The sequence below is a fragment of the Schistocerca americana genome, chromosome 8 (assembly GCF_021461395.2).
Source record: "Schistocerca americana isolate TAMUIC-IGC-003095 chromosome 8, iqSchAmer2.1, whole genome shotgun sequence".
Taxonomy (NCBI): domain Eukaryota; kingdom Metazoa; phylum Arthropoda; class Insecta; order Orthoptera; family Acrididae; genus Schistocerca; species Schistocerca americana.
In genome coordinates, this window is record NC_060126.1 from 488259936 (window position 1) to 488285603 (window position 25668).

General features: G+C 42.2%; 2 protein-coding genes across 3 annotated transcripts in view; both read right to left on the reverse strand.

Annotated features, from left to right (window-relative positions):
• LOC124545983 (translation initiation factor IF-2-like) overlaps nt 1-25668 on the reverse strand; it is a 132393-nt gene that overhangs the window by 75014 nt on the left and 31711 nt on the right. Inside the window, exons 2-3 of one of the 2 annotated variants that reach the window (XM_047124947.1) lie at nt 16041-16159; nt 1641-5100 (exon numbers count right to left, since the gene is read on the reverse strand). In XM_047124947.1, the coding sequence (XP_046980903.1) occupies nt 3903-5100; nt 16041-16159 (1317 nt within the window). In that variant the 3' untranslated portion in view covers nt 1641-3902. Of the gene's footprint in view, nt 1-1640; nt 5101-16040; nt 16160-25668 lie in introns of those variants that run through there. The other variant, XM_047124948.1, reaches the window with a different exon arrangement.
• Nucleotides 9944-13761, reverse strand: LOC124545984. The gene is made up of 2 exons (XM_047124949.1): nt 13545-13761; nt 9944-11435 (listed from the first exon to the last, which is right to left on the reverse strand). Exon 2 carries the CDS (start codon nt 11417-11419, stop codon nt 10196-10198), a length of 1224 nt encoding a protein of 407 aa, XP_046980905.1. The 5' UTR covers nt 11420-11435; nt 13545-13761; the 3' UTR covers nt 9944-10195.

The window sequence follows — 25668 nt, forward strand, 5'->3', positions numbered from 1 at the left end:
TGCGTGGAGTTACAGATCACAAGACTTCGCGCCTACGTGTTGGATTTCATTCCAGGCATCTGTATAGTGAAGATATCGTATTTCAGAATCGTCAAGAGCTGCTGATAATTTTTTAACTAACGTTTCTCATTATATGATTAACTCAAGATATCATAAAATTACTTGCAACAATCTGCAGTTCAACGTTCTGACTGTGGCGTTAAATAAAAGAGAAACAGTAACCGCCATAGCAATAAAACGCAGCATGGAAGCGCCAGTAAAGCGTACTGACACAGTTGTTAATCGTCATCTGCTAAACGTATCTCTCGAGATCTCCCAGCCAATGAGGCATTACGACCGCAAGTGAAAAGTAAGGTTCCTGTAGTATTGCTACGAGAGCGTGCTGAGAAGTAATGCCACCGAATTTCTTATGTGATAAATCAAGGCCGTTATTACGGCCAGAGTTGGTTGTTCTGGGTACTGATTTCTCAGGTTCTATGCGCCCATTGCGTGAAAATGTAATCACATGTCAGTTCTAGTGTAGTATACTTTTCCAATGAATACCCGTTTATCATCTGCATTTCTTCTTGGTGTAGCAATTTTAATGGCCAGTAGTGTATTTAGATGAAATTTTGCATTTCGCGTAAGGGAGCTGGGAAAGTAGCTAAGCTAACCTTCCATCCAAATATGTTACTCTCACATGGTAGGCATCATATAAAAAATTCTACACCTGCGTTTCTACCAAAGAAGGGGAGTCACTCAATGAGTCAGCGATAGATTAAACTACTTACATAGCAGAAACTCCCTATTGCTACAAGTTGAAAAATACTTGTATACAGCGTCAATGAAAACAGTATTATTTGTTAACTGCTATGTTGCACCTACAGCAGTTGACTGGAACAGAGTCGTCTCACTGTGTCGATCACGTTATCGTACGATTTCTGAACAATGGTAGACTCGACAGTGTTGCACAATGATTGATATTCGGCCATCACAGAGACACTCGGGGACGGTTCTTGCCTATCAGCATAGAAGAGCTGCTCATATGCTAGGCATGAAGTGAGAGGTGAGAAGGTGTTTTGAACGTCTCTATGTATTTTGTGAACGTTTTAAGAAAAATAAAGTTTATAATTTGATATATCAAAATCGGTGCGATTTTTGAATAACTCTATACATAGTTTTATAAGAGACCTCGCTGTAAAAAAATTTCTTTCTGTGATGGTTGAGTGAAGGATTACTTCAAAGTTTTACTCGTATAATCCTCAAGGCTTAGGCAGTCTGGCCCGTTTCGGTTCAACAGTTCACCTCTTTTTGGAACAACTTAAGACTGCAGCTATCTGAAGGGGTACAGTTAAGAGTAAATTTGGTATGTAATTTTTTTCATTGTCAACATATTATTGTAGACTATATCTTGACACTATACAATGTGTCTTTTTCATACCCATAACCCTTTCCTGATGTCCTCATTTCTTTTTCAGCATCTCCTGGAGTAGGTGTTAACTGCACGTGCGATTCTCATACCAGCTGCTTGGTAGCTCTTATTTAGTAAACATCTAATACTCGTTAAGATAAATGACTTGGTAGCTTACAATCTAAAGTAAAATTTAGAATGCCGTGATAACACTGTTTATTTGTATAAGATCAACGGTTATAAAACTTTGTAAATCAGAAGACACTGAGAGTATAAAAAAGAAACCATGTGATTGAAATATAAAAAAAAATGTCAATTTTTTTACATTATATTGTAGATGGTAGAAAGTATAATAAAAGTAAATGAAAGTATATAATTTTGTTTTGCAAAAAGAAAAATAAATCGCATACCTAGGAGGCAAGAACGTTTTTACAGATGCTAAATTAGACTTCTTTCTGTCCACGTAAGCTGGACTTGTGTCAATATTTTAAAAATAAAAACTAAAATTAAGTGGACTACATAAATTGCGTAACTAATTAAAGATATTACACACTATTCACAGTAGATAGGAACTCTTTTACAAAATACTTTTAGATATCTAGCCTTCATCTATACAATATTGAGCAATTTTCTTCCCTCTAGCACTATTAGGTCATCGGCATTTGAGTAGAATTGTCTCTCATTATATTACAGAGTCTGAGATAATTATCACAACGTTAGTCAACGCGTAGTCGTTGCTAGCATATTAAGCCGCTCGAGAAAGACATCATAAATCAGATAAAAGGAACCAAATGATCTCGCTTTCATCCGAAACGGATACAATAACTGCTGTAACTGGTTGTTCGATTTATTGTTGCCACTTCTGGTAGTCCTCAGTTCTCATTACCCCTTGACATTTAATTATCCAGATCTTGACCAATTCCCACATATCTGTAATAACGCAGATAGCTGGCATATATCTGAGAGAACAGAAATGAAGAAATGCCATACATCTGAGAAAACAGAAATGAAAGAGACCCGAGTTTTCTGTCTTTTCCAGCAGGCAGGAGAAAAATTTCCAGATAGCCATCTGTGTTGACAGAGGTTTTTTTCCTTGTTTATTTCATATCTTTTTGTCGGCTGACATAACTGCCGTCAGTAAATGGTCTTAAACACGCTTGCTTCCTATACACCAATCAGGATGTGAGACACTCTTTTCTCAAGACTCCAACAACGCCATTATTTACACCCTACATCCATTCTACTTTCTAATATATCTCTAAGAGTACGTCGATCATATTTAGCCGTCTTGGTACCATTATGAGCTCCAGGGCACAGTTTTCTTCTTTGTGGGAATGGGACGTTAGTGACAGTGTGGATAGCTCTGAAATGCTGGGAGCAGTTTAAATCAAATTAGTTACTGATATGACTTATTGAATGAAAAATATTTTGTTCAGGTACGGGTCGTTTATGGTAGGATTAAGACGTGAAGCAGTGACAACAAAAAATAGTAGAAAACGAACGGTATTAGTGTCAAGTGCATAGTTTTTGGCGTTTATAAGCAGATTGGTGACAGTGCCGATGACATTTAATCAGTAAGGATGTTGGTATTGTACAGAGTCATACGTAGCTCATGAAATCGAAACGCTTGGAGTTATTTTTATCAACTTTGCTACACATACGACTTATTGATCAAAAAAAAAAAAAAAATACTGTGGGCTTAGCACACTCCTTGCGCTGGAAGGAAAAAAAAATGTGTAAGTATAACTCTCGAAAGCTTAGAGAAACTGCAATCAGTTTTACAACAGACTTGGGCACTATATAAGAAAGGCACCCCTAGAATCGCTAGGAATGGAAAGTCAAGTGGTGACATTCAAAATCGAAGACATATTCCTTTCCTTTTGCTTTTTAATGTAATACTAGAATGAATAAGTAACTGGAAAACGCCATTTAATGACACGCTGTCTTAATGAATTGATTACTGGGTTTTCTAGCATTCTTATTTGAATCCCGACTGATTAGGTATCCAGACAATTAAGTTTCGTGACACTTTTCTTTTGATCTAAGTCAACAGAGCAAGAGAGAGCTTGGTCGAAAATGGAAATGGGTCTAGGACGTAAACAGAGGCTTGTTGCCAGCAAACCTCACAACCTGATTGGAGTCCAAGGAGCAGGCATGTCTACAATCATGCTTAGCAGCATCTGAGTACACCGGTGATAAAAATGCTATACAGAGCAGAAGAACCACGAACTCTGAGGAATGCCGACCATATTGTTATAAAGAAATGTTTCTCCTTTGATCATGAGTAATTATGAGTTGGATATCTGTAGATCTTCACTGTCCTTCACTAAACACTGGCATGTGTTCACGAGAACTCTTGCTATACATCCTGTGTCATGCCGCAAACTCGCAGCTGGAGAGAGCTGGAAGTATTTTTGGACCTTTCGGATATAGGCTCGAATGATCAGGTCATTTGTACATAGCTCCTGCTAAGGACGGAAGGAATCACGCACATTTCGTCGTCGTCGAAACATCAGTTCGGTGAGGACGTGGTGACGTCTTCGTCGGATTCCTCACTCACAGCTGCTGCTACAAAGGACACGACCAGGTCTGAATGCGCCTTGGCTTTTCCGCCGGGACCAGCCACCGCCACGGCCCTGGGTTCGAAGTGGACGTCCACCGGTTGGCCGATGGGCACCACGGCGTGTGAGATGGGGTTCGCTATGGCGGTACCATTGCAGCCAGCCACAGCCTCCGCCTCCGGCTTCAGAATCAGCGTCGTCGTGCCAGGCGGTCTGTTCGGATCGGTGTAGTTCTTGCGCCAGTCCATGAGGTCTTGCGAGTCATTCCACTCTGGCCGTCGGTCGAGGGTCTCACGTAGCTTTGACAGGGCGGGTCCCAAAAGAGCTGGCTGTTTCTGGTTTGTGACTTCTTTGCTGTCATCAGGCAATTTCTCTGTTTGTGGTACTAGTCCCTGATCCATTGGATGACTAACGTCTGTTGATGTATCAGATTTATTGGACGTTTTCTCCAACTTCACTTCAATCTCAGAGCTTTGATTAGTGAAACTTTTTTCGTTCAAGTTTCGTTCTGCATCACTTCCTTTGGAAGGGCTAGGTCCTCCTGACGCCACGTAATCTGAATTTGTCGGTACATCTGAATTCCTTACTATAGCCTCTAACGGTTTGGACTTTTGGAATATGTTGCCAAACCCATGTTTCCCCAGAACACCAAAATTGCCCACACGGTGCGGTGGGCTTTGGGCTTTTGTGTAATCGTACCTTGCTTCATTAAATGGAGTAAATATCCCTCCAGATGCGAGTGGCACTTCACTCTGAACGGAGCCCCAGTATGCTGAACTTTTCTGAATTGCGGAGGATTCACTTAACTGCTTCAAGGGACCATCGTTCTCATGCTGGCTATAGATCGTAGATGGAAAATGGGAAAATGGAGACCTGTTAATCGGTAACCTGGAGGTAGTGAGAGGTACGTGATAGACTGGGTGTCTGACGGGAGTGACTAACTCCCCGTTGACGATGGTGTACAGGTTGGTGTATCCTTCGTCTCTGGGGGGATTCCATTGGAAACTCTGTGCAGCTCTCGTTGGCTGCAGCGCGAGCTGCGGCTGGTAGACGGACGGTATTCGGTGGATGACAGTTGGGATCGCCACCGGCTGTTGAGCTCTGAACTGCTGTGGTGCGTAGAGGAAGCCCCACGGCGGTGGCTGCGACCTGGGGAACAACAGGCACAGGTGTTCCCTTCACTGCGTCAGCGCGCCAGAGGGACTGAGCAACTCTACCCTTGCCACATGGAGTTAGACTACCACTACGGATGCAACATGCTTGACATGCGCTAGTCTTTCCTTTCACGAACTCATGCTGGTTATTGTAGCAGATGTGAGGACGAGGAATGCAAGTCACAAAAAAAAGGCCACAATGTACAAGGAATAGACAATTCTTTATTCCTGAAGCAAATTTTATATAATAAAGCTATGCTATTAAATAAATACAATTAAGTTATATTTACAAAATTAAAATCAATAGTCGTACAAATAGAGTATTTTACAGTATTTTAGAAGATAGATACACTTCATTTTTCGCACTTGGATATTATTTTACAATCTGAGTCTAGCATTATGAAGTACTTCTCAGATTTATTACGTTTGAAATGTCCTGAGATATGTTGGGGAGGGAGTAGTGACAGAATTGGGCCTGTCACAGAGAGCATTGCCCGCTTAAGGAAAGACGCTGAGTACTACCCCCAGTCTATACCCCACTGCAATATGAAAGATTCATCCTGGCCTTTATATTCTTGCTATCACTAAAAAAATTCGAAAAACAGTAGAGATAGGCTATCTGCTGTACTAAACTGCGTTTTGTACTCTAGTTTTGCCCAGCACTTGCATTGGTTTTTCACGTTGATATTAACGCAACTCGCCCTTTTTTCACATGACATCTTGCGAACCGTGGATGAAGGGTATCAGACGGATGCCATGTTCCTTGACGTCCGAAAAGCGTTTGACTCGGTGCCCCACTGCAGACTCCTAACTAAGGTACGAGCATATGGGATCGGTTCTCAAGTATGTGAGTGGCTCGAAGACCTCTTAAGTAATAGAACCCTGTACGTTGTCCTCGATGGTGAGTGTTCATCGGTGGTGAGGGTATCATCTGGAGTGCCCCAGGGAAGTATGATAGGTTGTTTTCTATCTACATAAATGATCTTTTGGATAGGGTGGATCGCAATGTGCGGCTGTTTGCTGATGATGCTGTGGTGTACGGGAAGGTGTCGTCGTTGAGTGACTGTAGGAGGATACAAGATGACTTGGACAGGATTTGTGATTGGTGTAAAGAATGGCAGCTACCTCTAAATATAGATAAATGTAAATTAATGCAGATGAATAGGAAAAAGAATCCTGTAATGTTTGAATATTCCATTAGTAGTGTAGCTCTTGACACAGTCACGTCGATTAAATATTTGGGCGTAACATTGCAGAGCGATATGACGTGGTACAAGCATGTAATGGCAGTTGTGGGGAAGGCGGATAGTCGTCTTCAGTTCATTGCTAGAATTCGGGGAAGATGTGGTTCATCTGTAAAGGAGACCGCTTATAAAACACGAATACGACCTATTCTTGAGTACTGCTCGAGCGTTTGGGATCCCTATCAGGTCGGATTGAGGGAGGACATAGAAGCAGTTCAGAGGCGGGCTGCTAGATTTGTTACTGGTAGGTTTGATCATCACGTGAGTGTTACGGAAATGCTTCAGGATCTCGGGTGGGAGTCTCTAGAGGAAAGGAGGCGTTCTATTCGTGAATCGCTACTGAGGAAATTTAGGTAACCAGCATTTGAGGCTGACTGCAGTACAATTTTACTGCGGCCAACTTACATTTCGCGGAAAGACTACAAAGATAAGATAAGAGAGATTAGGGCTCGTACAGAGCCATATAGGCAGTAATTTTTCCCTCGTTCTGTTTGGGAGTGGAACAGGGAGAGAAGATGCTAGTTATGGCACGAGGTACCCTCCGCCACGCACCGTATGGTGGATTGCGGAATATACATGTAGATATAGATGTAGAACGTGAAAGAGAATCATTCCTAGTGCAACCTGCTCAACAGCTGAGCAAACAATGAAAGGAAGAAGAGACCTTTGACGATGATGTTTCTTCCATATACTTTAACTGTGAATTTCATCAACTAAGAGACACTTCTGATTGATTTACGGTGCACTTTATGTGAGTACCAGTTTTGGCTTTATTTTTGGGATGTAAGGATTATGTGCAACTGACGAGGGAGTGATAGAGAGCGATGGGTGAAGAAGCTATTACTAAATCCAACCCTTCTTCCAAATCAACTCTCCCTGCGGCAGTGCCGACATAGTATGTTACAGAAGAATTAGTCCCAAGATGATGTTTATAGGTGATACAGGAATGAGAAAGATTGGTGGACAAGTACCAATGTCGCTAGGAATACGCTACATCCATCACCAAAGTAATTTTCTTCGTTTTCCGATGTTAAGAGAGAATTTCTATGATTTCTTTTTTTCTGAACAACGACAAAATTTTGAAGAAACATTTATTGGGCCTTAAAATTCAAATGAGGGGAATGCAGAGAGCGAAATCCCCGGTTTCCTGAAATGTTGTTCACTCATTTACGATAACTTCAAGCAAGCAATTCTTTCACTCAGTTCCACAGGTAGAAACATAACGTAAAGTCGTCGTCTACCTGACCAACAAAAGCATCTGAGGCATTAGATGTGTATTTGAAACACAAAACATGAATTTTGGAGATACAATTAAACGCATCAGTAACTATCTTAAAGATGATACGATAAAGAGACTTCGGAATATTCGTCAATGTTCTTCAGTTGTGAAAACTAAAGAAACTATTTTGACGTAAAAGTAAAAAAGAATTGGGGGCCAATAAAGTTCTCAGGGCAGTGAACAAGCGCCAGGAGGCAGTCTGAACTGAATCCACAGTTATAAGTACCAATAGCTATGTCTGTTGATACCCGCAGCAGCGATGAGTTGGTTGGTATTGGGAAGAAAACCTCATGCACATGGCAAAGATGTTAAAGGAAATGGAAATTTGTTGTACGTTGGCACGACAGGTAGAGCAGAAAACACGTTGATGAAGGACCTGCAGCAGGGATCACTATTGTCCCACGAGTTCTTCAAACATGTGTATTTCAAGCACGGTACGCCAGAACTCAGTTTCGGGCATATACGTAAGCTGATTATCTGGCCATAGCGGCACAGACAACCACATCTGACGACACTGAAATGCGTCTTATTAACTCCATAGAACCATTAAAAAGAATCGAACCTAACAGTGAATTTTACTCTGTACTCAGTGACGCACATGAGTAACGGGGAAATGGACAGAACCGTCAAGAGCGAACCAATCGCTCATATTTCAGTCATATGATCTGAGGGTTAAATTAAAGTGCACACCCTAGTAGAGACACCATGTGGAAGGCGCAAGTCGAAAATGAGAAAGAAAATATTAAACAGTGACAGGGACGATTCGACGCAGTATTGTTAAGACCCTGAGAACATCACTTAGGCTAAAATATTAGGGAATACTGGGCTGCCGTCTGGATACGCTACACAGATGCTAAGAACACCAACATACACTTCAACGAAGTGGCACGAATAGTCTCTGGGGCTCTCTCATGTACGCCTAGTGATGGTACACATAAGTTCTCATCATCTCAGACGTCTAGCAACACTGACAATACATAAAAATTGTGAGTCACCAATCCATATGTTTCTACTGCAAAGTAACCACTCAACCTCGTGAGCCATTTTTTCTATAAGATGAGGAGGGTTCGTAGCTTCATGTAGATTTATGATCGAGCTATGACAGTGTCCGAGTTTGGATTACATCAAAGACTGTGGGCTCATTGGATAGTTTCGAGTTACAGTGGGAAGATTTAGATGACAAAGAAGTGTGGCCTTACCGAAGAAGCAGGGTGTGGCTCCAGGCAGGTGCAGAGTTTACTAGTGGTTTACTGAGTTGGCACTAGTTAACAGACAATGCCAAAGAACAGCTTAATGACTTGAAAGTTTAGATTTGGTATTAACGGACAAAATTTAAACTTTCAGGTATGAAGTTTCAAATTTAATTTTAATTATTATACATATTCGAACGAAACCCGTGCACTATATACGAAAGGCACCCCTAGCATCGCTAGGAATGAAAAGTCAAGTGATGACATTCAAAATAATCGAAGACATATTTCTTTGCTCTTGCTTTTACTATAACGAAAAATATAGGTATGGAGTAAGACACACCTAACACCCCTAGGAGTGAAGTAACTGGGAAGCAGGTACAAAATGAGTTGTTATAAAGGAGCTTCCAGATGAAAGTGTAAAAATCTCGCTCTCCTAAGCACACTTTTTAAGACTATTTAATCTTTTAGCTTTGGCTGATATGTAATGTTCTGCTGAGTATACTTAAGACGAAATTCCGTGTTTTTATGAGTGTGTAACAAATATAAGATGAACATCAACAAAAGCAAAACGAGGACAATGGAATGTAGTCGAATTAAGTCGAGTGATACTGAGGGAATTAGATTAGGAAATGAGACACTTAAAGTACTAAAGGAGTTTTGCTATTTGGGGAGCAAAGTAACTGATGGTGGTCGAAGTAGAGAGGATATAACATGTAGACTGGCAATGGAAAGGAAAGCGTTTCTGAAGAAGAGAAATTTGTTAACTTCGAGTATAGATTTAAGTGTCAGGAAGTCGTTTCTGAAAGTATTTGTATGGAGCGTAGCCATGTATGGAAGTGAAACATGGACGACAAATAGTTTGGACAAGAAGAGAATAGAAGCTTTCGAAATGTGGTGCTACAGAAGAATACTGAAGATTAGATGGGTAGATCACATAACTAATGAGGAGGTATTGAATAGAATTGTGGAGAAGACGAGATTATGGCACAACTTGACAAGAAGAAGGGACCGGTTAGTAGGACATGTTCTGAGGCATCAAGGGATCACAAATTTAACATTGGAGGGCAGCGCGGAGGGTAAAAATCGTAAAGGGAGACCAAGAGATGAATACACTAAGCAGGTTCAGAAGGATGTATGTTGCAGTAAGTACTGGGAGATGAAGAAGCTTGCACAGGATAGAATAGCATGGAGAGCTGCATCAAACCAGTCTCAGGACTGAAGACAACAACAACAACAGCAAATGTTAAGTCAAGTGCAATTATAGCATAGTGACTGGCATTTATTAAAATAGTTGCTCTTAATAAATAACATTCTGTTGTTGCAGGCACAGTTGTGAATGTTTATGTACAGGGATTGATATACCAGTGTAGATTACTAGAGAGTGGCTGAATGGAAATACACAGTTGGGCCGACGGCGAGTATTCTTGCTCCGGCAGGCAGGGGATCCCTGGCACTTCTGGGTTCCGAGGACCCCACGGGCAGGCTGATCACTTTGGCTCCAGGACCCAAGATTGCGAGTCCGTTGGGCCTGGCATAGACGATCCCTCCGGGTCCTACCACGGATGTCCCTCCAATCCCGCTGTCTGCAGAGCCTCCTGGCCCGGCAATGGCCACACCTCCCTTCTGCACTAAAAGCCTGGCCACCACGGGTCCGTACTGTACAGTGGACAGCTCCACTGGCTTCGCGACCTCCGCGCTGCTACCCTGCGAGCCAGACCCTTCTTCCTCGCCAGTGAAACTGGTGGCATCTGCGCGACCGGTCCTCCCTCGGTGTCTGCCCTTGCCGTTCTTCTTGCTCTCGTCCCGTTCGTCCCCAAAGTCTCCTCCGCAGACGTCCGACTCTGGTCCGTACTCGACCATGGTGGTGAAGGCGTTGTAAAAATGGTTGATCGGATCTTTAATAACAATGGGGAAGTAATCGGAAAACGGCCAACTGATGCGTCCCTGCACGCCACTTTCGAGTCTGTTGCTGTCTACGGCTGATGCGTACGGATACGGCTGCCCTGCAACGATCGACGGGTAGAAATTCATGGTGGTAAATAGGTTAACGTCAGGCACTTTCCCATCGTTGCGTACGCTGCCAGACGGTTGACTGGTGACAGGATACGTTTGTCCGCTTTGTGCGATGAAATTCTGGCTACCCGGGCTCTGAACAGGAGAACCAGTGGCAGGGTAGTTCTGTGGAGGAACCGCCTGCATGTTGATACCGAAATTATTCTGCCCTGTGCTTGGAACTCCAGAAATTTGTGGGCCGGCTACTTGCCCCTGTGGAACACCGCTCACTGCCGCGGGGAATGGCTGCCTTGGGTCAACTATAGTCTCCTGGTGCGTTATCCTTCGCCGCACACCCCCTCTAGAGGCACTTGAATAACCAGTAGTGTTGGTGTTCGCCCTCTGCAGCAGGTAACTGAGGATCGGGTTCTGTCCAGTTCTGTCTGGCGGTAGCTGTCTTCCGGATCGGTGATCCGCCACCAGGTTTTCGCCGTCGCCCTCCAAAAGATGGAGGGTTGTGGCCTCTTGATAACCTCCAGCATACCGCTCACCATTCTCCGCTGATTCGGCGTGCTGGGAAGCCATCTCCTGAACGTTCTGGTCCATCACCGCATCGACTCCGCTGCAAGCAACGGAGAAACATTGCTTTAGTATAGAAGTTTCAGTCCACTTCACTGGTCGCTATATGTGAACGAGAACAGTGGAGAAGAAGCGATAAGGTAGATGGAAATCAAAACCAACAGACTTTAACTACAAATGTCAGCTTAAAAGTGATTATAAATAATTCAACACAGAATTGATTATAAGATACAGAATTAATTTTCCTGTGAATCGAGTCATGATGTGTCCTACACATTCAGTAAGAATCTTTCATACTCAAGAAAGTAAATTTATCGATTATATTTAGCAAAACCTTTTGATTACGACTTAACGAGTTTTTGTTTCGTGGAAACCGTAAGGGTTGGCAGAAAATGAAACAAAACACACAAATTCAAACAGTAGAAAATCTTATGATTACGACTTAACGAAGTTTTCTTTCAGGTAAACCCTAAGGATTGACAGAAAAGAAAACAACGTGCACAAATTCAAACAGTGCGTGTTAGGTCTGGTGCCAAAGGAGGGCTCTTCCTCTTCCACAGTACTTCTGAATGGCTGGAGCTCAAATATAAAATTGTGAGGTTTGCTTCTGACGTGAGAGTTCAAAGTCGTGAAAGTAACAAAGTTTTTTTCTAGAGGGCAAATGGGAATGTTTTGAGATACAGAACTTGACACTGATACAAGTAGAGTTAGAAGAATAAAAAAAGATTCACGACCTTATTGAACAACATAAAACAGACCAAAATCTGAAGAGTGGAGGACTGCTGTAGGCCGATACATCATCCGTCTGTCAAACGCGTAATCTCTGTTTCGCGTTTTAAAGAATTACTGCGTCTAACGCGTAAGGTATCGCGGAAGAGATCTGTTTGCTCAGTAGGTTTGAGCAACTAGAAAATATCACATTCACGTCGGCAGATGAAACAAATTAGTGATTTTTATTTCGTTATGGTTGACTTCCCAATCTTTTAATCCGATGCTTTGAATTTTTCACTGCCCGAACATGTGTTACTGGAGAAATAACTGAGGAAAGAACAGCAATCTATCGCAAAATCCATCGTTTTATTGCAACAGATCACTATTTCAACTGTTGCTGTGCACAACGGCATCATATGGATTCGAATCTAAATGAAATAATTTTTGGAAAATTTGAAACACTTTGAACCAACAAAAACAAAAATTAATTGAGATATGTGCATTTTTATGGTAACGATCGACAGCAAGGGTTCCTTACATCAAAACACGCAATGAACAATCCTTTGTAACTAGTCGAAGTTTCTCGGTAAATGAAGACTCATCAAGTGAATTTCTTTCATAATTTACGAAGTAGAAGAGGTCTTTAATTAGAACAGATTTTTACCATTAACGTGTTTGTTGTCTGAATTACGCATATCTTGAACGGTGACAGGCACTAATCGGCGCAGTAAGTTGCTTCGGTGAATAAAATCATCTACTGTACGTGCGATCAATTCATCACCTACACTAACTCGACTGCAATAAATTTTACGGTTCTGTCATACGTTTACAATGAGATCTTGGCGAACGCTCGTCTGACTGAAAACATGTGATCTATACACTGGGTGACTTTCCAGTTTATGTATATTCGCTTGAAATGGTATCGCTATGGCAATGAAGTGCAATATCCCGTATAAGATGTCAATTTAGAGACGGGCTTTGTTGCAAATTCTAGCTTGTATGATGTTGCAGTACAAATGCAAGAAAAGTACGCTCGTGGTTCGTTGGCTAAGCGGGTAAGAGTACCACTTAATTTTAGCTCTAACTTTATTTGTGTTATACTCTATATCTAGTGAATACTGAAGTTGTACACGAATTGGGTCGATCACCTGAGGCAGTATGGAGAAATCCGTGTAATCATTTTCGTGCAGGATCATCAACAAAGATCTACCTTCGTAATATGAAAGATTCTTACTCGGTAAGTATTTGGAAGTTTATTTCGTTGATCACAGTAATTATCAGCTACTCCCTGATGCATGATCTGTGATGCAAATCGATGTATTTCATAAGGAAAACCCCGAAACATAGAGAAATAAGAAGTAAGAGACAGTTCTCCGAATTATTGTTAGTTCTGCATGAAAGTTAGATGTTAAATTTAATGCAAACGTCAACCACAACTCACCTTTAGTGTTAAAGATCTTCCGTGTCGACCGATACCCTGGTGTGTTACTGGATGTGTATAGTCAGCGACAGAAACAAAATTTGTCGTTGTTTAACGCCATCTCGAAGAGCAGCCCCAGTGAACTCCGACAGAAAAAAATCTCTTGTGCCATTCACTTTCCTCCGGTACTCATTCGAGAAATCCGGTGAAAATGTGTGTCAGTAGCACGCACGCAGTTTACTCGATAAACAAGAGCCTTATCCGGTCGCCTGTTCGTTCCTGTATTCAATTAAAAAGTGTTACATCGATTGTCTATTTTTTATTGCTATCTGGTATTTTAATCAATGATTCGTTGAAATAATCCTGTGAACAAATTGTAGAAACAATACGCGATTCTATAAACATTGTATGAGTGTATGGAAAGGGCAATGCTTCAGTTTTTTTCAGCAAGGACATTGTTAATGGTAATTATATTCACTTAGTAAGTTTTAGGACGGATTATTCAGTAGATACATCCCAATAACCAAATAACTGAAACGCTGATTGCAGAAATGAAGTAAGTCCGTGTTTGTACATTTTACAGGAGAACGAGGAAACTGAATGTCTTTTTTCAATGTGAGAGATTATTTCATATTTTTATATACACACGTCCTATAGACAAAACGGCTTTGACACGATAAGCTTATGAATTTAGTTTGAATTGCAGTTTCTAATAATAAAAATTCGGAAAAAAGTAATGACATTTCGTGCAGTCATCAGAGTTTTTTATGGGCCTTTGTCTTCGAGCCAAGCTGCTGAATTGGTGTGATTGGTACACACATCATGTGTCATAAAGTCAGTCAAATCCATTAATGCTATAAAAAGTGTCACGAAAGATTTATGGTCTTGAAAGACTCTTCGGGTTTGCTGCCGGATCCTAAAATCTACTTGACTCGACATTTCGGCATTCCAACTGGTCGCCATCTTCAGGAAAATGCTGCCTCTGCTGATGAGTCCCGCTGAGAACTGACGCCAGGTTGCAAATCGACGTCCTATATAGGCCACCGTTCAGTACACGGTGCATGCGCCGCCCATCACGGTTTGTGCCTTCCAAAACAGGGAGGTGACGCCGCCCTTAGTGAGACACTGCTGGCAACGATATATCGCAATCAATGCCGCGCTGAAGAACGTTCAGTTTTGGTGCGAGATAGTACAGGATTCCACATCTTGCTAAGAGGAAACCCATTGTCTCCGTCGATTAAATTATCAGCCAACCTAATTTCAATCGCCTCTTTATAGACACTGTTCTAAAAACCGGAAATGTTGGCAACCACAACAGTTTCCTCAAATTTCATATTGTGTCCCTCATTTAGGCAATGTTCTGCTACCGCCGATTTTTCCGGCTGTTGTAGCCTCGTATGACGGCGATTTTCCACATACCTGTCGTGCACTGTGCGAATAGAACGGCCATTGTAAGCCAGTGTAAGACAGGTGTGTGCAACATCGCCGTCATACGAGGCTACAACAGCCGGAACATTCGGCGGTAGCAGAACACTGCCTAAATGAGGGGCACAATATGAAATTTGAGGAAACTGTTGTGGTTGCCAACATTACCGGTTTTTAGAACAGTGTCTATGAAGAGGCGATTGAAATTAGGTTGGCTGATAATTTAATCAACGGAGACAATGGGTTTCCTCTTAGCAAGATGTGGAATCCTGTATTATCTCGCACCAAAACTGAACGTTCTTCAGTGCGGCATTGATTGCGATATATCGTTGCCAGCAGTGTTTCACTAAGGGCGGCGCCACCTCCCTGTTTTGGAAGGCACAAACCGTGATGCGCGGCGCGTGCGCAGTGTACTGAACGGTGGCCTATATAGGACATCGATTTGCAACCTGGCGTCAGTTTTCAGCGGGACTCATCAGCTGAAGCAGCATTTTCCTGAAGATGGCGACCAGTTGGATCGCCGAAATATCGAGTCAAGTTGATTTTAGGATCCGACAGCAAACCCGAAGAGACTTTCAGGACTTATTACGCCGTTTGGCTCTGAGCACTATGGGACTTAACATCTATGGTCATCAGTCCCCTAGAACTTAGAACTACTTAAACCTAACTAACCTAAGGACATCACACAACACCCAGTCATCACGAGGCAGAGAAAATCCCTGACCCCGCCGGGAATCGAACCCGGGAACCCGGGCGTGGGAAGCGAGAACGCTACCGCACGACCACGAGCTGCGGACAGAATATTACCCCGGGAAAGCCTACGTAATCACATCAAGATTTATGGTACGTGTGGTTCTGCAATCATCGATCCAGTTAGTTAAGACACATGGGTTACACTGTTACCTCCTGTACTACTGGAAGCATCAGTTCAAGCAATTATATTCTGCTATCTTAGATCGTACTGTACTGGGAGGAGTCGACTAGCAGCGCATAATACCAACTAGCAGTGTCAGCCTACCGCCCAGACGAACCGCCACCGGCCGTGGGTTAGTACGGTTAGTTCGTCCATCGTCCGCTTGAGGGAGAGCTTACTTGAGGCTGCCGTACTGCGCTCTGGCGGTCCTCGTGGGAGGCTCCGGCTCTTCAGCAGCGTCCTCGGCAGGTCGGGCCCCCACCGCCGCCACAGCCACCAGCGCCAACAGTAACCATCGCTGCAACAAACACGTCACATTGTCACCACTCGTCTGCATCGAACAAGATACGTCACTTCTTAAAATAATGCTATAAATATATATCTGCAGTGCTTTCATCGAAAAGCTATATGTACACACATAAAAACATCTACCCATTAACACTTTCGAACTCTGCACATCCTCACATTTGGCGATGCATCTTTCCAAGGCCACCTGAATCTCCGGTTTGAGTTGTGTAACAGCTGTAGAGAAGAAAAGAAAAGCCACCATCTTTGGCCACAACACTCGACGATTCCATTGTCCCGAATTCCATCTTTCCATCTCCAGCCATACCACTCCCTTAACTTGCACAGTAAAGTAGCTAGAACTAAACTGTTAATTCATAGGCCGGCCGGGGTGACCGAACGGTTCTAGACGCTCCACTCCGGAACCGCGCGACCGCTACGGTCGCAGGTTCGAATCCTGCCTCGGGCACGAATGTGTGTGATGTCCTTAGGTTAGTTAGGTTTAAGTAGTTCTACGTTCTAGGGGACTGATGACCTCAGAAGTTAAGTCCCATACTGCTCAAAGCCATTTGAGCCGTACATAATTTCCGTCAACATTGACGCACTTGTCATAACGTTGTACCAGTTTTTGAATACCCTCCTCATAGAAGTCTGCCGCCTAACTTGTTAACCACTGCATCGTCACTGTTTTGACTTCGCCATCGTCTTGGAGACGCTGACCGCCCAGGTGTTTCTTCAAGTGCAGGAACAGATGGTAGTCACTGGGTGCAATATCGGGGCTGTTCGGAGGATGATCTAGAGTTTCCCATCGAAAACATGTGATGAGATCTTTGGTCTGATTTGCCACATGAGGACGGGCATTGTCTTGCAGCAAAACGATGCCCTTGCTCAACTCCTATGGACTGTTGCTTTGATTCTGGTGTGACGTAGGCCACTCATGTTTCATCGCCCGTAACAATTTGGCGTACGGAATCATGCACATTCATCAACCCAATGCGTGCACAATTTGCGGTAATTCAAGTGCTCGGTCACAAAGCCATTCAAAACACTACGAGAAACATTAGGAAAGTCATCCCGCAAGGAGTAAATCGTAAAGCGTCTGTTTTCTCTCACCTTATTGTCCACTTCCTGCAAACTTTCATTAACGACCGAAGGACGCCCACTTCGTTGCTCATCATGCACATTTGTGCGGCTATCTTTAAATGCTCTCACCCACTATGTGACCATTCCATCAATCATAATGTTTTCTCCGTAAACTGCACAGATCACACGATGAATATGATCGCTTTTAGGCCTTTAGCACTAAGAAATCTTATAACAGCCCGTACTTCACATTCGGCGGGACTCACGATTATCGGAGGCATCTTAAACAGTCAGTACACAACGTAAACAAGGAAGAATCAGACTGTAATGGCGTCAGTGCGTAGATTAAGGTACAGCCTTTCATGTAAAAAGAAAATTATTGCGATATCTTAGCGCATCTTTTTTTAATTTCAAAACGGTACTTACTTAAAAAACACGCCGCGTATATCCTGTGTCTCTAACCCAGGTACCCAGCTGCGCCATTACTCCCATATCACATCTGTAATGGTCCTGGATGCTTGCCCATTCTCTTCAACCGAAACATCAGATGACTTCCATTTTAAAACCATTTAGTATGTCCGAACTTATACTTTTCTTAGCAGTTATAATCTACAACGTCCCTTCAAATCACTTTGAGATGCCCCTTACAGTTTTTTATTGCCCATTACAGAATCATCTTTTCACCTATATCACAAACGTGTTATTTTTCCATACATCATCAAAAACACAATTTCAGACCAGGATTCATATCATTTTCACTACAAGATTTTAACTGGTGTAAAAATTACCAGTCTTCTTAGTCTTTTCTTTTAACACATTAACATATTGAAAATGTTAAACGTTTCTTCCATGTACAGATTTAAAGCAATAATTTTATTCCATATTTTAACATCATTGTAATAGTCAAAACAATGTTGACTGAAGAACGGTCCTTCTCCTCAGCACGCCACCCACACTGAAGGAAATCGAAGAATATAAATGAGTATCGACTCCAGTCGCATTAAATGCTGCGTACCTTTTACTTGGACATTGAAGTAACACGTTCTGCACCATCAGCCTGCCTCGATAATATGTTGCTATCTGGCTATATATTTCATGTGGGCGACAGACGCTACAGGAATAAACATCGTAGATCGTCCCTGGGACACCAGAGCTAGAGCTAAAGGAAGTGGACAGGGACAGACAGCAAATACGGTTTAGTTGGCTAGGTACTCATAATGTAAAGCAACTTCCAACTGAATGAGAAGCTTCCAGTGTCGCACTATGATTTCCTCTCTCTTTGTTAGTAAAGAATGAACAGACAGATTATCCACTTCCGCTATTAAGTTGTAAGCTGCCGTTAATATAACGGCACTGGCAGCCATAGAGTGGTGTTTCAGCACCTAACGGACTCCACTACGGCGCTGTCGCTTTGTCTGTTTGACATACGTGCTCGCATGCTATGGTACGTCGAAAAAATCGGCAATTTATCATTGGGGACCATAACATTTCTAAGATACCCGCCAGGTTAGCCGAGAGCGCTAATGCGCTGCTTCCTGGACTCGGGTAGGCGCGCCGGCTCCGAATAGAACCCGCCCGGTGGATTACCGACGTCGGCCGGTGCGTCGGCCAGCCTGGATGTTGTTTTTAGGCGGTTTTCCACATCCCGCTAGGTGAATACCGGGCTAGTCCCCACGTTCCGCCTCAGTTACACGACTCGCAGACATCTGAACACGTAAGCCCTATTCCACGGATTACACTCGACGCGGGCAGTTGGGGTACACTGATTCCGTCCCAGGGGACAAGGCGCCAGCGAAAGAAGGAAAGAAAGAAAGAACCATAACATTTCTAAGATCCGTCGATGAACACACCGAACGTAAAATTAACCACCTTCCGGAGACATTACTCAAGTACTGAGTAACACACTGGCTAGCTATGATAACGGTCTAAATTCGGCGAAGCGGAGTTGACAAATTTCTCTCGGTTTACCATATTCCGCTAAAGCCACACATTGATGATTGGATTCCGTACAGCCACAAAATGTTGGGTTTGTTGATTACTACTTTTCACCAGCTGCTCCAATGGGATTCCGATCGGGTGACCTAGTGAACCAGTCGACGCGTGATTAGATGACTGTTTGTCAAACAAGGAGCGTATGCCTGCAGCCCACTAAAGACGGCTGTTCTCGTCTTAGAGGACAAGCGTGCCTACAGCATCACGACGATATAGAAGAGAGGAGCAACACTTCGACAACGATAATGCAAATATAAAAATTGTGGTTCATGAGTGCGGTAACCTGAATTAATGAGTCCAAGTCATGGTTCGAAAAGCACCCACAAAAATCATAGAACTACCTCTGGCCTAACTTCTTCGCTCTCTCAGTCCATATCCGTGGAATTTTGCTCTTTTTCTTGCCTCTGTATACAGATGTACTTTTACGCTTATAGACCGATGCTTAGAGAGTATAGACATCCAGTTTTTAGTTTTAAAACCAAAGCGGAGAACCTTGGAAAGTCAGTTTACAGCTTTTCGTGTGCAGACGATGGTTACTTACACAAATCGAAAAAGCATGTAAGTAATTACTGTGCCTAAATATTTGACTGGCAATCTGTATTTTTTCCTAACGTACGCTGACTTTTCTAGATATTGAGAATTAGTTCACATTTCTATTCATTTTGTTCGTTGCCATGAAATAACCCATTTTCGAAGTCCTCATATGTGGACCGCAGGTCACAATGCATTTTTAATAATTTGAATTTGGTCTTCGGTAATGGAATACTGAAATAACTGTTTCTTTTACACTCAACAAAAATGCATAAAATAATAACTGATGAGCAATTAGAAGCTCTTTTCAATGATAGCAATATGGAATTATCTGATTAGGAAGATGGCGAATTCTCGTTTTTGACTGAAGATTGTCCTACTGAGCTTGAAGAAACTTGTATACATTAAGAGCGTTAAGGTGTCGCACCGTTAGCTAGGATGTCCTTCTACATTGAATTCCTCTGACAGTGACGATGTAGATGATGAAGAAAATGTGAAAAAAGGCCAAGAAAAGCTGTGTTGCAGCCATTTACAGAAGTTAGGTTGGTCAACTTCCAAAATTTGTCGAATCAATAAATACCTCAAAATAAAGGAAACCTGTCCGCAGTTTCAAGATAGGGGCATGTCGGTCAAATGTGGATGGTATTCATGAATTGTGAAAAATAATTGTTTTGAAGCTTATGATAAAACGCACCGTAAAGAATTATTTACTGGGAGTAGTAAATTATTACTTGCCAGAAATTATTATATGATTAACATTTTCTTGTATTTATGAAGTTGTTTTAGAGTATTAGCAAAAACCTGTAATAGAAATCATATATTTTAAGAATATTAATATTAATAATGCTATTCCTGTGTGTATTGGCACATACAGTTTACTATTTCAAATAAAATAAACGTATTGCTGAAAAAATGTTTTTAATGAAGAAGGGGGGGGGGGGGGAGAGAGAATATACAAAGCAAGGACAAGCACGGTCTCACGAAAAGTGAGACTTGACGCCCACTTACGTAGACCTCCAATTATGGCTTACTGAACCATCAAAAAATCTTTCATTGTCGTTTCTTTATTAGATTGCTGAAGCACATGAAAAGAAAACTTCAGACATTGTGGGGTAAACGTATTACTGGTACGTCGCTGGACTGCACTCGTTGCAACGTTTGAACAGATGCAAAATCATGACTTGCTGGACCCAACAAACGCATCCAATCAGCAACTGTCCAGTTGTTGACTTGCTGAGCCCATTGAAACCGTGCAGTTATTTGTATCACTGTGAGCAATGGCCTTTCGCGATATATGCGATTGCGAATGTCCATTGCTCAAAATGGTTCAAATAGCTCTAAGCACTATGGTACTTAACATCTGAGGTCAACAGTCCCCTTGAACTTAGAACTACCTAAACCTAACTAACCTAATGACATCACACACATCTGTGCCCGAGGCAGGATTCGAACATGCGACCGTAGCAGCAGGGCGGTTCCAGACTGAAGCGCCTAGAACCGCTCGGTCACAGAGGCCGGCGAATGCCCATTGCATTGCGTTCCATTTGCAATGTTCGCTCGGGAGCTGATTCACATAGACATGTGCTGGGTTCTCTGACAGCACCAGTTCCTGTCTGGTTCCAGAGAGGGTTTTACTGACAATTCCTCCGGTCCCTGTCTGTTAAGTACTTTTTACGACTATTAATCTTCTACCGCGTTACATTTCTGAGAGCGGTACCCCATTCCGAGTAGAAGCTTTGGACAGTCTGAGTTGATTCACCAAAAGATCGGGCAAATTCATTCACGGTGTGACCATGAACACTTCCAAACATGTTAGCTCCTGTTAAAATTTGATTTGAAAAAACTCTTTTTAATGACTGAATCGAATTTACATAAGAATATTAAAATTAGTTGCAATTAAGAGCCATCTACATATCTGTAGACAAGCGAAATACAGAAAATCGCCTTAAAACCTCTTCACAAAGTAATATTAACGACAGAAATGTGTACGTAGAAACATTTTCAGTATTTGCACTAGTGCATAAAAGTTTTCTCACTGAACTTTCCTTCCATAAAATTTGCGAGTTAATGCTTGATGGGATTTTTAGTTGTACAACCAGTTTCTCAGGTCTGCATCCTATATGAGGATGATATGCTCTTAAATTTTCAGAGCAACAGTGGAATCTTTGTATTCATTTACAGATCACAGTTCCATCGTATATTAGTAGGTGACACGTTGATATTTTCACGATGAGAGATAGGTTTCTAGCTTTGTTCCCTCCATTCATTTTAAAATTTTTAATTTTACTTGTATGTAAAAAAAATTGTTAGAATATTTGTTTGTTCTCGTGTATTCCTACAGTGTACAGCCAGGCTCAACTTTGGTATGTTATACCGAAAGTTCAAAATATTTTGTTGTTGTAACATTGTATAGCCGACTGTAAAATGGGGCGAGTCAAAGTTATACCAACATTTTTATTCCAAATTGTTAATATCCGAGGCTGACAGACTTACAATGGAGCAGAGAAGAGTGATTGCAAAATTATCGAAGCTGTGCAGTCGGCAGCAGAAGTGCGATTAACGTTTGTGGAACGATTTCCAGATAGACGGCCACCAACTCATTTAGGAATTTTTCGCATTTACCAGAAGTTTGTAGCAACTGGGTCAGTAGCAGCCAGTTATTACTGAAATGTGGGTCGTCAAGGAGCTGGAAGAAGTGAAGCATACATTGGTTAAGCGCAGGAGGCCATGCTACGGAGTCCATCAGAATCGACGGGACGTTGCAGTCTGGAAAGAGGGATTCCACAGCGGACAATGCGATGCAGCAAGGCATTGTTAGACGAATTGTTGTCACTCACGAAGCTACCTTTCATACCAGTGGTAATACTAATCGTCATAACACAATTTCTGGGTCATTTAAAATCTACGTACCGTTCATCGTTAGTGATCATGAACGTACATCGCCGAAGGTAAATGTGTGCTGTACCGTGACCCCTACCATTGTACTTGGCCTATTTTTCTTTACAGTCCCATAGGTGAATGCACGTGACTACTTGCAAATGCTGGAAGAGTTTGCCATCTATAACATGCACCAACATCTTAGACGAAAAGGGTAGTTAATGATGAAAACCTCGGTTTTGCTTCGCCATGAGCTCCTCCTCCAAGGCTATTTCCAACATGATGGTACACCGCCCCATTTAGCTCTTTCCGTTCGTTCTTGTCTTGATGAAACGTTCCCAAAGTGTTGGATTGGTCACGACAGATGACTGTTATGGCCTCCTCAATCTCCGGATCTCACAACCTATGACTTTCGGTTATGGAGTATGACAAAGGATCGCGCGTGTTGTACAAAAGTGAGAGACCTCAAAGAAGTCAAGGATAGAATAATAGGCGTGATATCCAACATTTCCACAAAACTGTGTGTTTTCTGGCACTAGATTGTACAGTTGAATGTTACTTTGAGTGCGTTAATCGTGGTGGTGGTCACATTGAGACTCTGCGTATCGAAAACTCTGAGTAAATGCTTTCTCTGAAATAGTGTCCACGTAATTTTAGATCAAGCTGCATATATACGCTTTTTACTTACATTCTTACGTTCTGCCATTATTACCAGATTAGTAGGTTTCACTTTTGTATTTTGGAATATTTTCGAACATTGCTATTTTGAATATTACTTTTTAAAGAGGTTGTAACGCGACTTTCTGTATTTCGCTTGTTTACAGACCAGAAAATGGTTGTTGCTTACAACCAAAATTAGCTAGGCGTCGTCTTTTAACGTTCTTGTGTAAAACTATCTACGTCTACATCCATACTCCGCAGGCCACCTGAAGGTGTGTGGCGGAGGGTACCTTGAGTACCTCTATCGGTTCTCCCTTCTATTCCAGTCTCGTTCGTGGAAAGAAAGATTGTCGGTATGCCTCTGTGTGGGCTCTAATCCCTCTGATTTTATCCTCATGGTCTCTTCGCGAGATATACGTAGGAGGGAGCAATATACTGCTTGACTCCTCGGTGAAGGTATGTTCTCGAAACTTCAACAAAAGCCCGTACCGAGCTACTGAGCGACTCTCCTGCAGAGTCTTCCACTGGAGTTTATCTATCATCTCCGTAACGCTTTCGAGATTACTAAATGATCCAGTTACGAAGCAACCTGCTCTCCGTTGGATCATCTCCATCTCTTCCATCAACCCTATCTGGTATGGATCCCACACCGGTGAGCAGTATTCAAGCAGTGGGCGAACATGTGTACTGTAACTTACTTCCTTTGTTTTCAGACTGCATTTCTTTATGATTCTTCCGATGAGTATCAGTCTGGCATCTGCTTTACCGACGATTAGTTCTATCTGGTCATTCCATTTTAAATCACTCCTAATGCATACTCCCAGATAGTTTATGGAATTAACTGCTTCCAGTTGCTGATATGCTATATTGTAGCTAAATGATAAAGAATCTTTCTTTCTGTGTATTCGCAGCACATTACACTTGTCTACATTGAGATACAATTGTCATTCCCTGCACCATGTGTCAATTCGTTGCAGATGATCCTGCATTTCAGTATAATTTTGCATTGTTACAACCTCTCGATATATGGTTCAAATGGCTCTGAGGACTATGGGACTTAACTACTGAGGTCATCAGTCCCCTAGAACTTAGAACTACTTAAACCTAACTAACCTAAGGACATCACACACATCCACGCCCGAGGCAGGATTCGAACCTGCGACCGTAGCAGCCTCGCGGTTCCGGACTGAGCGCCTAGAACCGCTAGACCACCGCGGCCGGCATGGCACGAGTGCTGTACTACTTGCCGCGTTAGCAAGCGAATAATGGACTCTTTAAGGCGGGTAGGACGTCAAACGGGATGACTTGGAGCAGGAGAGACACCACAGGAATTTTCAATTTCCACTGTCTATACTTTTAAAAATAAATTGATAAAACTTTGTCAGAATAATCAGAAAGGATTCAGGATTTACCCTTATAGTGGTGGAAGTTCAAAAATATAAGAAAATAATTTATTTCTTTTTTACATTTGTATTTCACCTTTTGTTCACTTACCATTGGCTGCATTTGTTGCTATATGTACACTTTTCTTCATAAGTAAGGGAGATTCTTCCATGAATTTTGTACAGCATGCAAACCATACTTACAGGTGTACGAAACTCTAGAATTTTCCAAATCTGCCGGCCGGGGTGGCCAAGCGGTTAAAGGCGCTACAGTCTGGAACCGCGTGACCGCTACGGTCGCAGGTTCGAATCCTGCTTCGGGCATGGATGTGTGTGATGTCCTTAGGTTAGTTAGGTTTAAGTAGTTCTAAGTTCTAGGGGACTGATGACCTTAGAAGTTAAGTCCCATAGTGCTCAGAGCCATTTGAACCATTTTTTTTCCAAATCTATAAAAACTGTGGTACAAGTTGAGATAATTAACTATAAAATTTGAGTTTTTGCTAAGCATGAAGTTTAAAATGTAACAGCACATTCATTTTTTCATAAATTAAATAATTTCTAGAGTTTCATACACCTGCAAGTATGGTTTGTATGCTGTGCAAAATTCATCGAAGAAACTCTGTTACTTATGAAGAAATGTGTACCTATAGCAACAAACGGAGCCAATAAAAGTGAAAAAATGATGAAATTTCACATGTAAAAAAAAATTCTTTTGTAATTTTTTTGAACTTCCACTGCTATGATTGTGAGTCCTGAATCCTTCCTGGTCATGCTGACAAAGTTTTATGAATTTATTCGTAAAACTATAGACAGTGGAAATGAAAATGTCCTGTGGCGTCCCTCCTGCTCCAAGACGGCCCGTTTGACGTCCTACCCCCCTTGATGGGGTGACCAACATGTTGTCTGGGGAGGTTCCCTGTTTCTTGGCAGTCCCTTACTGCGCATATATTACAGTTCGCTTCTTGAGATACCCATGCGCTGCTGGGGCAGGCAGCAG

What these genes read in the sequence shown, in the direction of transcription:
- LOC124545984 (XM_047124949.1), bottom strand. Translation starts at nt 11,419, where the DNA reads ATGGACCAGAACGTTCAGGAGATGGCTTCCCAGCACGCCGAATCAGCG.